This window comes from Medicago truncatula, chromosome 1 (assembly GCF_003473485.1).
Source record: "Medicago truncatula cultivar Jemalong A17 chromosome 1, MtrunA17r5.0-ANR, whole genome shotgun sequence".
Classification (NCBI taxonomy): domain Eukaryota; kingdom Viridiplantae; phylum Streptophyta; class Magnoliopsida; order Fabales; family Fabaceae; genus Medicago; species Medicago truncatula.
This window is the reverse complement of record NC_053042.1, coordinates 4741771-4754337: the sequence shown is the minus strand read 5'-3', so window position 1 is coordinate 4754337 and position 12567 is coordinate 4741771. Positions and strand designations below refer to the sequence as shown.

Sequence of the window (12567 nt, the reverse complement as noted above, 5' to 3'; positions counted from 1 at the left end):
ATAATATATAAAGTCGATCATTAAATACTTAAATAACATTTTACGCTTTTCGGATGATTTAAAATCATCAATAATTGATTCGGAACTAATACATTCATTAATTTTCCTTTCAATATAAATGACATGCTATCTGCTAGAAACCAAGTCTCATCTTGTTTCTCAATTTAACAATATATAATGAACAAGAATGATTGAAATTGACAACAAAAAAAAAAAGCAAAGTTAAGTGTACTGGACAAAAAAAAACTAGATTTATTAGTGTATCATTTACAAGGCTTAATTGCACTTTTTCCCCCTATAGTTTGCCAATTGTGCAATTTTGCACCCCATAGTTTTAAACGAGCGATTTTACCTCCTATAGTTTTTCCCCTTTCTGATTTTATGGTCCCCATGACATTTAGTGCTGATGTGTCTATTTTTTATCAATTAATGTGTGCCACGTGTGTAATTCCATTTTAAAAAAAATAGAAAAATGGTATCTTGATGCAAAATACCATGGGGACCATTTTGATTTCCTTCTCTCAAAATCTGAAAAATACCAATTTTTTATTTTTTAAAAAATGGAATTACACACGTGGCACACATTAATTGATAAATAACAGACACATCAGCACTAAATGTCATGGGAACCATAAAATCAGAAAGGGGGAAACTATAGGGGGCAAAATGGCTCGTTTTAAACTATAGGATGCAAAATCGTACAATTAGCAAACTATAGAGGAGAAAGTGCAATTAAGCCCATTTACAATTCTGCCATATTCAAGGGTATAAAAAAATTATTATTTTTTAAGATGGGGTGGCCAAGGCTCCCCCTTGCCACCCCAGTTCCGGCCACTGCACACATGACAAAAATATTATTGCGTGAAATAAATAACCAATATCATTATCAACTAATATACAAGTTAATTAGTAACACATTGGGTTCCAATATTCCATTCCCACAACTTCATTAAAAAAAATCAGGGGCATGTAGACCATAAGAGACTTTGAGACATTAATTTCCAAATAATTTCAACAAATAAAATAGTAAAAGATATGCATTGGATGGAACTGAGATTTAATCAAACTTGTCGTTAGGATGCATGCCAACTATATTTGACAAAAACTGACGACTTCATCAAGTAAAAATTCAATGATGTTGGAATATAAAATTGGAATGAACATTTTTCATTGTTGTTTATGGTTATTAGTTTTGAACATAAGGTTAAAGGTCAAAAGGTATTGTAATTAAACAACAATACTTTGAGTAATGCAAAGCTGTCTTTCTTTTGTGATATTGATGGAAACCAACTGTTGGAATTGATACATACATGCATGTCAAGGAAGGATCATGTGCTTTTATCCATGAGTGTTGTTGTACTCACATTCACCGTTTTCTAGCAACATATGGAAATGACCAAAAAATTCAACGGTAGTTCATCGATTTTCTTTTTTGAAGTCAAGAGTAGTTAATTATTGTTGGGTTTTTTTTTTTTTTTAATCATTTTGATGCGTTTCTAAAAAACAATCGATACGAGAACAACAATTTTTTTATCCATTGATATGTGAAATGTAATAATAGGGGTTATTATACTTTGATTTGATTTTATGATTCTCTCTTCAAAAGCTTTCATGCAATTGCTCACTCTAGGAAAATTCTCATGGTGATATAAATGGTCATCAAATAAAGACTAGTGGGAATTTTGGGGAGTGCAAAAACTAATTTGTAAATATATTTTTTTGGTAAGGAAAACCTTTATCTTTGAATGGAAATAGAATAATATAAAATAGTTATGATTGCTTTTAGATTTGAGAGGCTTCAAAATATCTTAGAAATATAAACCTTGTTGCAATGCAAAATTTTCTTCATTTTGTGTTGAGAAAAATATCAACAGATAAATAGATTAGTGAATTTTTTTAGGGATAATTAAAGTTAATCTAAGTTGTAAAAATTGGAGAAAATATTCAGCTATATGCTGTCGAATTGGTCCGACCAAGAATCGAAGGGGTTGACAGTTTGGTTAGCTCATAGGCTGGATTTGCGAACAAACCGGTGAATTGGTATTACTCGGACCGAACCAGGCTGGTTTGATGCTTGAATGAAAATTTAATAAAAAAATTCAAATTATACCTCTATAGGGAATCAAACTTGGGACCATTGACACCAAAACTTTATATTTCTTAACCTTACCACTCAACAACGTTTAATCACTTGTAATTGATGAATCTAAGTGTTATATATTTGGTACTTTATTTATTTTTTATCAAGTAGTTTATTAGTTAGAAATTCACCCTTTAGTATGGAATAGTGGCTCAAACCCACACTTACATATTTATATTGTCCTACTAAATGAGTTATGTTCACGAAAACATATACTATTTAATACTTTCTTTAAGAAACATGTAATAGCAAATTAATAATGCACCTATATGTATTTTTTTTCCTTTGTTTTTTAACGTATAATATTTGTTTCTTTTTATTTTAAACTCACGCACATTTCTTTTCTTTTTTCCTAACCATCACCCATATCTTTTTCTTATTTATTTATTTTTATCTAATTTGTATTGAAAAAATGTTGTTAATTAAGTATATGTTTCTTGTTAATATTTTTTTAAATGTATGAATTTTTATTAATTTTTCTTATAGAAGAATTTTTATTAAAATTTTGTCAGGCATATGCTAAAAAGTTGCCCATAGTTAGTTAGTTAAGAACGTACTTAACTTGTTGCACAAGTAAGCTAGTTTGTTAGCAACTAACTAAGCATTTAGCTATAAATATGTCTTGCACCCTATATGTGTTAATCACTAAGATTCATTTTTACCCCACAGCTTTACGATTATGAGATTTAAGTCATAAATATTTATAATCTTTTTTTTATATAATCGAGTTAATAGTCATGCTGACCAACCACTAATCTAGTGGCTTGACCGGATCAATCATCAATCCGAGTTTTAAAACAATGTTCTACATAATAAGCACATCTCTCGAACGCCTAACATAAGGTTTAAGAGAAAACCCACCTATAAAAAAAGTTACATAACAATTGACACGAGTTATCTATCGCTACAAATTTAGTTACTAATCTAGTGGCTTGACCGGATCAATCACCAATCCGAGTTTTAAAACAATGTTCTACATAATAAGCACACCTCTCGAACGCCTAACATAAGGTTTAAGAGAAAAATTCACCTATAAAAAAAGCTACATATAATAATTGACACGCCTAACATAAGGTGCTTAATAAAGTAAACAACAATATAAATATATAAGGTCTTGCTGCTGAATATTTCGGACACACTCGTTAACATTTTTTCAATAAATATATATGAAGATTAATGAACAATAATTTTCACATCAAAAGTGAGATTATAGGGCTATGGATGTAAATGATGGCTTGGAAGTCTCATCAAAAAGATAGCAATTAATTATCGGATATACAACTGATTAGTACGAGTATTTTGAAATCACACATATGACATTATTCAATGCATACTTTGCCACTTATTATGATAACTTTGGACCATGGCTTTTCAATTGTTTTGACGAAATTCAATTCAAAGCTTTCAACTAATTAATTAACATATAGGATCTATTATAGCCTTACTCCTAGTCCCACCTATGGAGAGAGCTTGGAGGAGAGTGGTGGCTAAGAAAGGGAGGGGGAAATTAAGAAATGGTATATACATGAAGCTATAATTAAACCTTTAATTAAATATTAATTCCGGCAAGATTAATATTGTATGGTTAATGCATGTTACATTACTGTTCAAGAGGGATTGAAGTATTACTGTGGTACTACAAGTGAAGATAGAATCACTTCTTAGCAAATGGACTTATAATAATATAATTAACGGTCACAAAACCAAATGCAATTATTGAATTTTCATATGCTCACATCATCACTTCTTCCAAGATTTATTTTTTCTTCCTATCACATACCTCATCCACATCTCTATTTTTGCTTTCCAAAACGCTTTCACACGAGTTTAGTTGCATGTGAAGTGCATTTCAGTCCATGATCAAAGGAAGATGGAATAGCCATGCATACTATTATGCAGTGCCACTTTTATGTTATTATTATTACAGTCAAATGGCTGAAGTTCTTTTTATATATGAAAACATCAAAGCAAGATTTGAAACCAAGTAAAGTGAGTAGCTACCAAATCAAATAAAGTTTTTTTTTTTTTTTTTATAGGCAAGTGTTAGTAAGCAGTTGTTATTCTATTATTTTCTCAATCACTAGGATTAATTTGAACTCGAGTCATTTACTTGTTCAACTCATAGTTCAACCAATTGAGTCACTGACACCCTAATCCATATCTATAGTTAAGGAAATATGTATAGTAAAAATTTCTTGAAACTTGTGTAATCAAAAGTGTAAAAAATGTTGTTTTTTCTTGAACAAAACTTACTTTTTTTTTTTCTTTAACTAGGATCTCGAAAACACTAGTTAGCACAACGTGAGAGAAATAAATGTACCCAAAGAGGTTGTACTATCCAAAAATGCATCCAATATAGTTGCACACTATTTTAGAATGGGACCAGAATATATTGACTACAGTCAAAAGTTTGATGTCTTTAAAGACTTGATACGTTCATGATTGTGAAGTGGAACAAGATTGAAAGGTTCAAATTTTGAGGTCCATATTTTTTTATTTTAAAAAATTAAAATAGACATTAAAATCTAAATTGTCTGATCTCGATCCAACAACTACGAATATAACACACGAATATGTCAAAGTTTGACGGCAATAAATCCAGTTTCTTATGAAGGACACTTTAATTCACCCATCCAACCTCAGAAACACCAGCTACCGAATTAGAGAAAATACAATCATTTCTCACTTTTGAAATAGCCCATACAACTAAGTGCCACAAATGAGGGACAAACCCTTCCTTCCCGTACCTCAGTACATTAACCCTAGTTGATATGCCATGGCACCCCATCCTAATTTACAAGTCAATTCATGAAGTGTAACTATCAAACTATGTAAAGAACTTCAAATATCTTTTTAAGGGAAGTAAAAGAAAAAGCATTCAAACAAGTCATCTTAATTAATAATTTATGCAGTTAATGTTCCCTTTCATACAAGACTTCTTGATCTCTAGTAGAGAAGTTTTATGTGTAATAAATAAATGCTACCTTAGGCATGTACTCCTCAAGCTGCAACGATAATTGACAAGATAATATTGGTGAAGAGAAATTAATTTCATTGCATGTGCCTCTCTTTTTTCTCAAGTGGAATCATATACACACTCCAACCACATCTAATGCATAGAGAAGACTATAATACACCATGCTTATCCATATACATCATATATCCATATATATGATATTTTTTCTTTCAATTACTATACCTATTAAATATAAAAGTTAGTTATACTAACTAGTGTAACTGACAGCTATAACTAACTTTTTTATTTCTAATAATCTCAGTCACAATATCAAATATTTTAACCTCTTTTGTAATCACAACCAACTGTGTTTTATCGTAATTTTCATACAAGAAATTCCCTTATGTATGATGTTGCCAACATTTCAAATTATAAGACAAAGGATAATGTAATAGCAACCAAAAGAAATATACAAAAACAATAGTCCGAGAAAACACATTGCCGTTCATAAAAAAGAAATATGAGTAGACATATATCCAATCTTATTGTCTGTAATAATAAACTTCAAACAAAACAATGACTAATACCAGAAATTAACAATAATGTACACAATGTTATTAGTTACTCTGAATTTTGTAACCTCATTCTTTTAAATTGCAAATCACAATTGCAGCCACAACATAAAGGATTTTGAGGTGTCCGCAACGGCATAGTAACTTCAATTTCGATTGCATCGACATCATTTTGTTGCAATATGAAGGTTCACAACATAACCGCAATTTAAAACCACTAATCTTACCTCACAAATCACAACTTAACCTTGGTATTTTGAATCAAGAGGATGATGATAAGTTGAAGTGGTAGCTTCACTCCAATTAGTGCTAGAACCTTGTATCTTATTATGATCAATATTCAAGTCTTCTTCACCATAAAAGAATTCCAACCCATCAAATCTTGGTGGATAATTGGTAGATACCATATGATCAATTTCTGGAATGAACTTGCCTTGTTCTTCTTGCACCGAGTCAAAGTATTGACCATTTATTGCAAATTGTACTTGGTTATGGTTGTTATCATTGGAAGAATTAACACAAGTAGAAGATCCCACATGATGTTCTTGATCATAAACTTGTTCATGAGTTGAAGAAGTAGCATTTGAAAATTGAAGATTCAAAGCATCAAAAGTAGTATTAGGATGATAATCACCTGAAAATCTTCCTCCAAGCTTCATAAGAAGTTTTCTAATAGAATCTTGATCATTGAAGCCTTGTTGGTTTGTGTATGACAACATTGATGGTGGTGGAGGTTGGGGTGTTGATAGCAAAGGTTGCATGACATGTGGTAAATATGGTTGTTCTTGAACCAAATTTGATAAGGAAAATTCATTACTACTCATCACTCTATTATTATTGCTTTCTTGCTTAACAATAGCACCATTATTTCCTCTATTACGTGCTTGTTGTTGTTGATCTTTACGGTGTTTCCCCAAAAGCTTCTTTTTCAACCTTGTATTCCAATAGTTCTTTATGTCATTATCAGTTCTTCCTGGCAATTGAGCTGCAATTATCGACCACCTGCTTTCATACCAAACCAAAAAGGGTCTTCACTTTTCACATCTATATCTATATATATAATAATTATATATATAGATCGTTAAAAAAAATTCAAACACTATTGGTTGCACCAAAACAAAAAGTAACTTAGCATATGGTTATAATATAAATCATAGTGTATCTATAAAATCAAGACATAAGGTTTTAAATTACAGTTACAAACATCTTGATTCTTAATCTATGCAGCTTGAATTGAAGTTGCAAATGATCAATTATGTTATGCAAGAAACTAAGCATATTATGTATGTATATATGGGTATGCATATGTACCTGCTTCCAATACTAATGTAAAGGCTGCAAATAATGTTATCTTCTTCTTCGGAGAAACCACCATGTTTGAGATTAGGGCGAAGATAGTTTAGCCACCGGAGACGACAGCTCTTTCCACAACGCTTCAAGCCTAAAACCAACCAAAAATAAAATAAAAAAAGTTATATGAAGCTTTATAGCTAATTATATCAAATGAAATGAAGATATAGTGGACGAGTAACAAATTTATCAAGGAAAAAAAGAAAGGATACAAACATGTAAATATATTGAAAAAATTAGGGTTATGAAAATATTACCAATTTTTTGTGGGAGAGCAATCCAGTTACCACCAGTACCATGTTGTTCTATGTAAGATTTGAGTTTAGAATCTTCTTCTGGAGACCATGGACCTTTCTTCACGTTTGCTTTGTCACAACAAGGAGCTCTACCCATGTTTGTTGTCTTTTTGGTTTTGGTGTCAAATGTTTTGAGAGCTTTTTTATGATTGATTGGGGTAAGCTACTCTATCTTTACAACCCTTGAGTCAGAAGAATTATAGGAGAGAGAATTGATATTATTTTTAAAATGGGAGAGGATAATGAAGTTACTAATTTTATATTTAGTGTGGCAGAAAAGAAAAGTATTTTGTATAGACAATTCCAGGAATTTAGTATTGCCAGAACAGAAGAATAAGGTTTGTTCTTCTTGTCTTTCTTAAACTGGAATCAATTTATATATGGGCTGTGTTTTTTTAATTTTCAACTTTTTGGAGTTCACTTCCCTGTGGCCAGATTCTAGGGTGTGAGACTAAATTAATTCTCTTACTTTTTGTGTCGGTAAATTTAACAGAATATTCATAGATAATTCATACCATTATTTTTTTAATAATTAATTTATTATAAGTACTTTTTTTTTATCTATATCCTGCGACAAGAAAAAAGAGACCCTAATAATTAGAGTTTGCATCATTCAAAAGATAAGTAAATAAATTCTTACTGATGATTGTTTTAGTTAGAACATGAATTCAGATCTTGCCGAACTTATTTAATATATAGAGTAAATATTGTATACAAAGTTTCTGTAAGCTTAAATCAGTTAGTAGTGACATTGCATAATATATGCATAGATCACAGATACCCCACTTCTTTGAGCTCTTGTCGTTAAGCTCATTCAAAAAATAAATAGGGAATTGCTTGATACAACGACAAAATGCATCAAGAAAATTTTCAAACAACATATTTGCTAACACCTTTCCTTAATTACACACCATTATCTCCTTTGATTTTCAACCCAGACCTTTTCTTAATCAATTCTTAATAAAAACTTTCTAGCGATGCTCAAAAAAATATTGTACATAAATGATTTTAATGTGCCAACTTTATCCAGCTATATTTAATGCATACTTGATTGATTTCTTCTGAATTAATGCAAACGGGATAATCGTGATTCCAATATGAGCTTTCTTACACATTTGTCTATACATTTTCTTAATTAAATTTCTTTTGCAATAATGTTGTGTTTTTGTCCCCACGAGCTTACCTCATTTGGTAAGGGATAATGTACAATATATGTAGGGGTCGGGGTTCGAAGTTCGGATACCCCATTTATTCATCTTTAAGGTGAATTACTCTAGCCACTAAACTACTTGACAAAAAAAAAAAATTGTGTTTGTTTTTGTGGTGGATCAATCCAATCTGCATCTTGGTCAAAGCTATAATTTGTAACTTTCGTTAAATCCCGGTCAATTGGCATACTGACAGAAGTTGGATGTTGGCAGGAGTGAAACCAAACATACGTTTAGTGTGTGTTTGAAAAATGGAAATTTCATGGTGTATCATGACATTTTCATTTTCCGAACACAATTCCAAAACATACTATTTAAATCTACATACTTGAGCGGTCATCTAATATACATTTTTTATAAGTAGATATTAGTTATAGTATTAAGAGCCAGATGATTTCCAGACTTCATTTTTAAAATTCATTTGATTGTTTCAAAAAGCAATTCCATTGTATGTTAAGTACTCTCCAAAAGCAATTCCAAACACGTTTAAATCTAAAACAAACATGTATATTACTTAGGATGTGATTGTTTCAAGTTTATCAAATTTATTTCTAAGAATAACATTTTTTGGAATATAAAGATGGGAATTTTATTCCAAGGAATTTAGGAAAAATATGTTTGGTTAGCTTTATAATATTCATAGGAACCATAAAAATAGGGATTATAATAGGTAAACTATTTATGAATTTATTCACATCTCCATGGGAACTTTATTCCCCCCTTTTTTTTGGGAAATTTTTTCTATTCCTAGGAACATTTTATATCCGGGAATAAAATTTAGTAAATTTGTAACAAACATAGGCATATACATTCCTATCATTTTATTTCTGGGAATCAACAATTATAAATTGAAACAAAGACACCCTTAATTTATTATATGTACATATTGAAAAACATTGATGTGTTTGAGAACTAAGAACCGAAATGGAGCACAGAGTTGGCCCAAGACAAAGTGAAATCTAAAGCTATATATGTTGAGTTTCAAATTATATCGAACTGATAAAAAATGGTTTAAATTAAAAGTCGACCCTTATCATTTTTTATGAAATAATATTCTAGTATAAAAAAAAAAAGGAGTGAATGTATTTATTGTATTAAAATTAGTAGAAAGAGGGGTTGAGTGGGATTGGATGAATGTCTAAAAAAAGAAGCAATACTACTCCCTCTGTTTTTAAATATAAATAAAATTGACTTTTTTGGTTCATTCAATTAATGATGTATGTGGTCTATAATATGAACCACATACATCATTAATTGAATAAATCTAAAAAGTTAATTTTGCTTATATTTTGATACGGAGGGAGTATCTTTAGTTTTTCTTCTTTTTCTACAAAATTAGAATAAGTGAAATTGCTTGCACACCTTTTAGACTTTAGAATACACCACTTGCTCTATTTTCATGGTAGCATAGAGTTCTAGCGTAAGAAAAAATTAACATGTAATTAGTCTTACATTTCCTTTTGTATCGTTAAATACAACTAACTTTTGCACATTATTCAATCATGATTTAGTTTAGTCAACATTTTGAAAATTTTGTCAAAGTGAAGACTGTCTTAATGGTACGTAAATATCCAACTTCCATGTTGACCGGTTGATCACTTTTAATTATGGAAAAGAAGATAGTACGAAATCCTTGACAAGAGTACAGTCTGTAGGTACCACTGCCTTGACTGGTAGTAAACCTAATTCAAAAGCAAAATTTACTCTGCTTTTCAAAGCATATTTTTGACAAAAATAGAGAAAAAAATATACAAGTATATGAATTTACATAATTAGTAGTACAATGTAATATTGTCAACAAAGTAAAGTGATGAGAAAGAAGGGTGAAACAAAGATATATAGTAGTAGTACTTTGGTTTAATTTATGTGGAACATAACAATAATAATACAATTGTAGTAGTTGCTGGTTTTTTCTTCGGTTTTTGGTTGGTGAACAAACGACCAACAAGATAATAAAATTGCCGTGAGAACCGAGGCAGTAGGCTGTCATGTAGGAGAGCACTAATATTGCTGTTAATTTCCATTTCCTACCTCTCACTTCAATTTTCAAACCATAATAATATCTTGAGGTGTAAAAAAAGTCACCCACTCAAAAACACCACATATGTGCGTCATTGTTAATATGTGTCTTAAAGACAATTGTTAAGAAATCTAAAAGTAAAATATTATCTTATTTTATGCATTTAATAATTCAAAAATAAAATAATTATATTCAAATGCATTGATTGCGACACAATATTTTTACTTTTGACTGATTAACTTTGCCTTAAAACACAAGTTGGTATTTTTTTTTTTTTTTTGCAGAAAATGGAAAAAGATAATATATTAACAGCTGATGTATTAGAAATCTTATAGTTTGCAAAAATCTAAAAAATTGATTCACTTATGTACCTTTTGGACAAAGGTTGAGTCATTGTATATGATCAATTCGTTGGCTCATAACCAAACTTTAAAACAACAACTTTATTCATTTAAGATGGTGAATTCAAAATTTATCGTGGAGCAATTGACAGAGTTCACCAAAATTCTTGATGTTTTGGTGAACATTGAAATGAAATTGAGGATGAAGACAAGACTATACTCTTATTGCGTGCATTATGTAGATTCTTTGATCACTTTAAGTATACTATGTTTTATGATAAAGAAAACATTATCACCTATGGTGAGGTCCAGTTAGTTTTGAGACCGAAGGATTTAACCAAACTCAAGGATTTGAAGGTTGATGAAAGTGTTGATTACTTGAATGTCTCGAGGAATAAGTGAAAGTAGAGGAAATAGGACAAAATCAAAGGATGGTGACAAGTCGAAGTACAAATGCTTCACGTGTCACAAGGCCGCTCACTTCAAGAAGTTTTGTTCCATGTGAGGGGGCATTAATGATTAATTGTGAGTTGTAGTTGCCTTGGAGTATTATAAGAATGCAAGTGTGTTGGTTGTGTCATGTTGGGAGCTGGAAGAATGTGGAGTAGTTCACCCTGAAAACGACAACACATGCAAATTGACCCTAATGTATGTTCATATGGTGAAATAAACACTCATTGATCAGCTGGGAGAGGCAAATGTAATAACATTTAAGATCAATCTGGAGAGGCGGGGTAAGAATACTTAAGATCAGCCTAAGAGGCGAAGGCTACAAGGTGAAATGTGTCGTGGATGTACATTTTTGAAGTCATGGTGGAGAAAACTCAACTTTAAATGAAGTATTTCACTGGTTGGACTAAAATAAGACAACCAAAGCAATGACTCCTAGTTATATGGTAAGAGTTAGGTAAATCATGGATATTTTTGCACCAAAGTGGTAACATTGTATAGACCTTGTGAGCTTGTTCTAAATTGAGAGTAAGGAAATATTCAAGAGGGAGAAATGCATCCCGAGGATTGAAGAGGTAAAGAGGAAATCTTGTGGAACTATAAAGTGTATTTAGACGCAAGGAAAAGAAACAAGGGGGTCGGTTAAATTGACAACATCATCGATTTAAAGGTACATAATTGTTGTATATGCCTTGAAATCTCATCGTTTACAAAAGTTTAAAAAATTGATTAAGTTATCTCCCATCCGCGAGGCGGCTGAGTTATCTCCCATGCACAAGGCGGATGACACAAATTCTTTATAAACTCAATGCTGCTTTTTAAGGCTTGGGAGACTAAAATAGAGAACTTTTAGTTAAAAGATGAGTGCTTTGGGGAGATTTGAGATTGGAAAACACTTTGTAAACACTTTGGATAATGATTACCATTGAGTGGGTTTAGAGAGGAAATGGGAGAAATTGGGGATTGCTCTTAGAGAGCAATTGGGAACAATTTCTTGATAACTTTTCTAACTCTCTTGTTGAAGGGAAGAAACAATAAGGGTGTAAATTAGGGTTTATGGTTGAAGACTTGAAGGGTTATTTCTTGTAATCCTTATATCTCTTTGCAAAAAATTCATTGATAGTGAATTAGAGAGCTTCTCTATCTTCTAAACGTAAGTCAATTTGAGCCGAATTGGATAAACAAATATGTTATGTCTCTTATTTTTCCCCTTTTTCTTTATTATTTTTGTTTT

At 31.0% G+C, this 12567-nt stretch overlaps 1 protein-coding gene across 2 annotated transcripts; it reads right to left on the bottom strand.

Moving 5' to 3' along the window:
• Positions 1 to 5600: 5600 nt before the first annotated feature.
• Positions 5601 to 7664, bottom strand: LOC25482026 (transcription factor RAX3). Of its 2 annotated transcripts, none has more exons than XM_024774981.2 (3): positions 7276 to 7664; positions 6980 to 7109; positions 5601 to 6673 (listed from the first exon to the last, which is right to left on the bottom strand). In XM_024774981.2, the coding sequence occupies exons 1-3, from the start codon at positions 7409 to 7411 to the stop codon at positions 5911 to 5913; spliced, it is 1029 nt and encodes a 342-aa protein (XP_024630749.1). In that variant the 5' UTR covers positions 7412 to 7664; the 3' UTR covers positions 5601 to 5910. The 2 variants fall into 2 exon arrangements, with proteins under 2 accessions (XP_024630749.1, XP_013465937.1); XM_013610483.3 differs by having other exon boundaries at positions 5601 to 6670; positions 7276 to 7661.
• Between the last annotated feature and the right edge of the window lie 4903 nt (positions 7665 to 12567).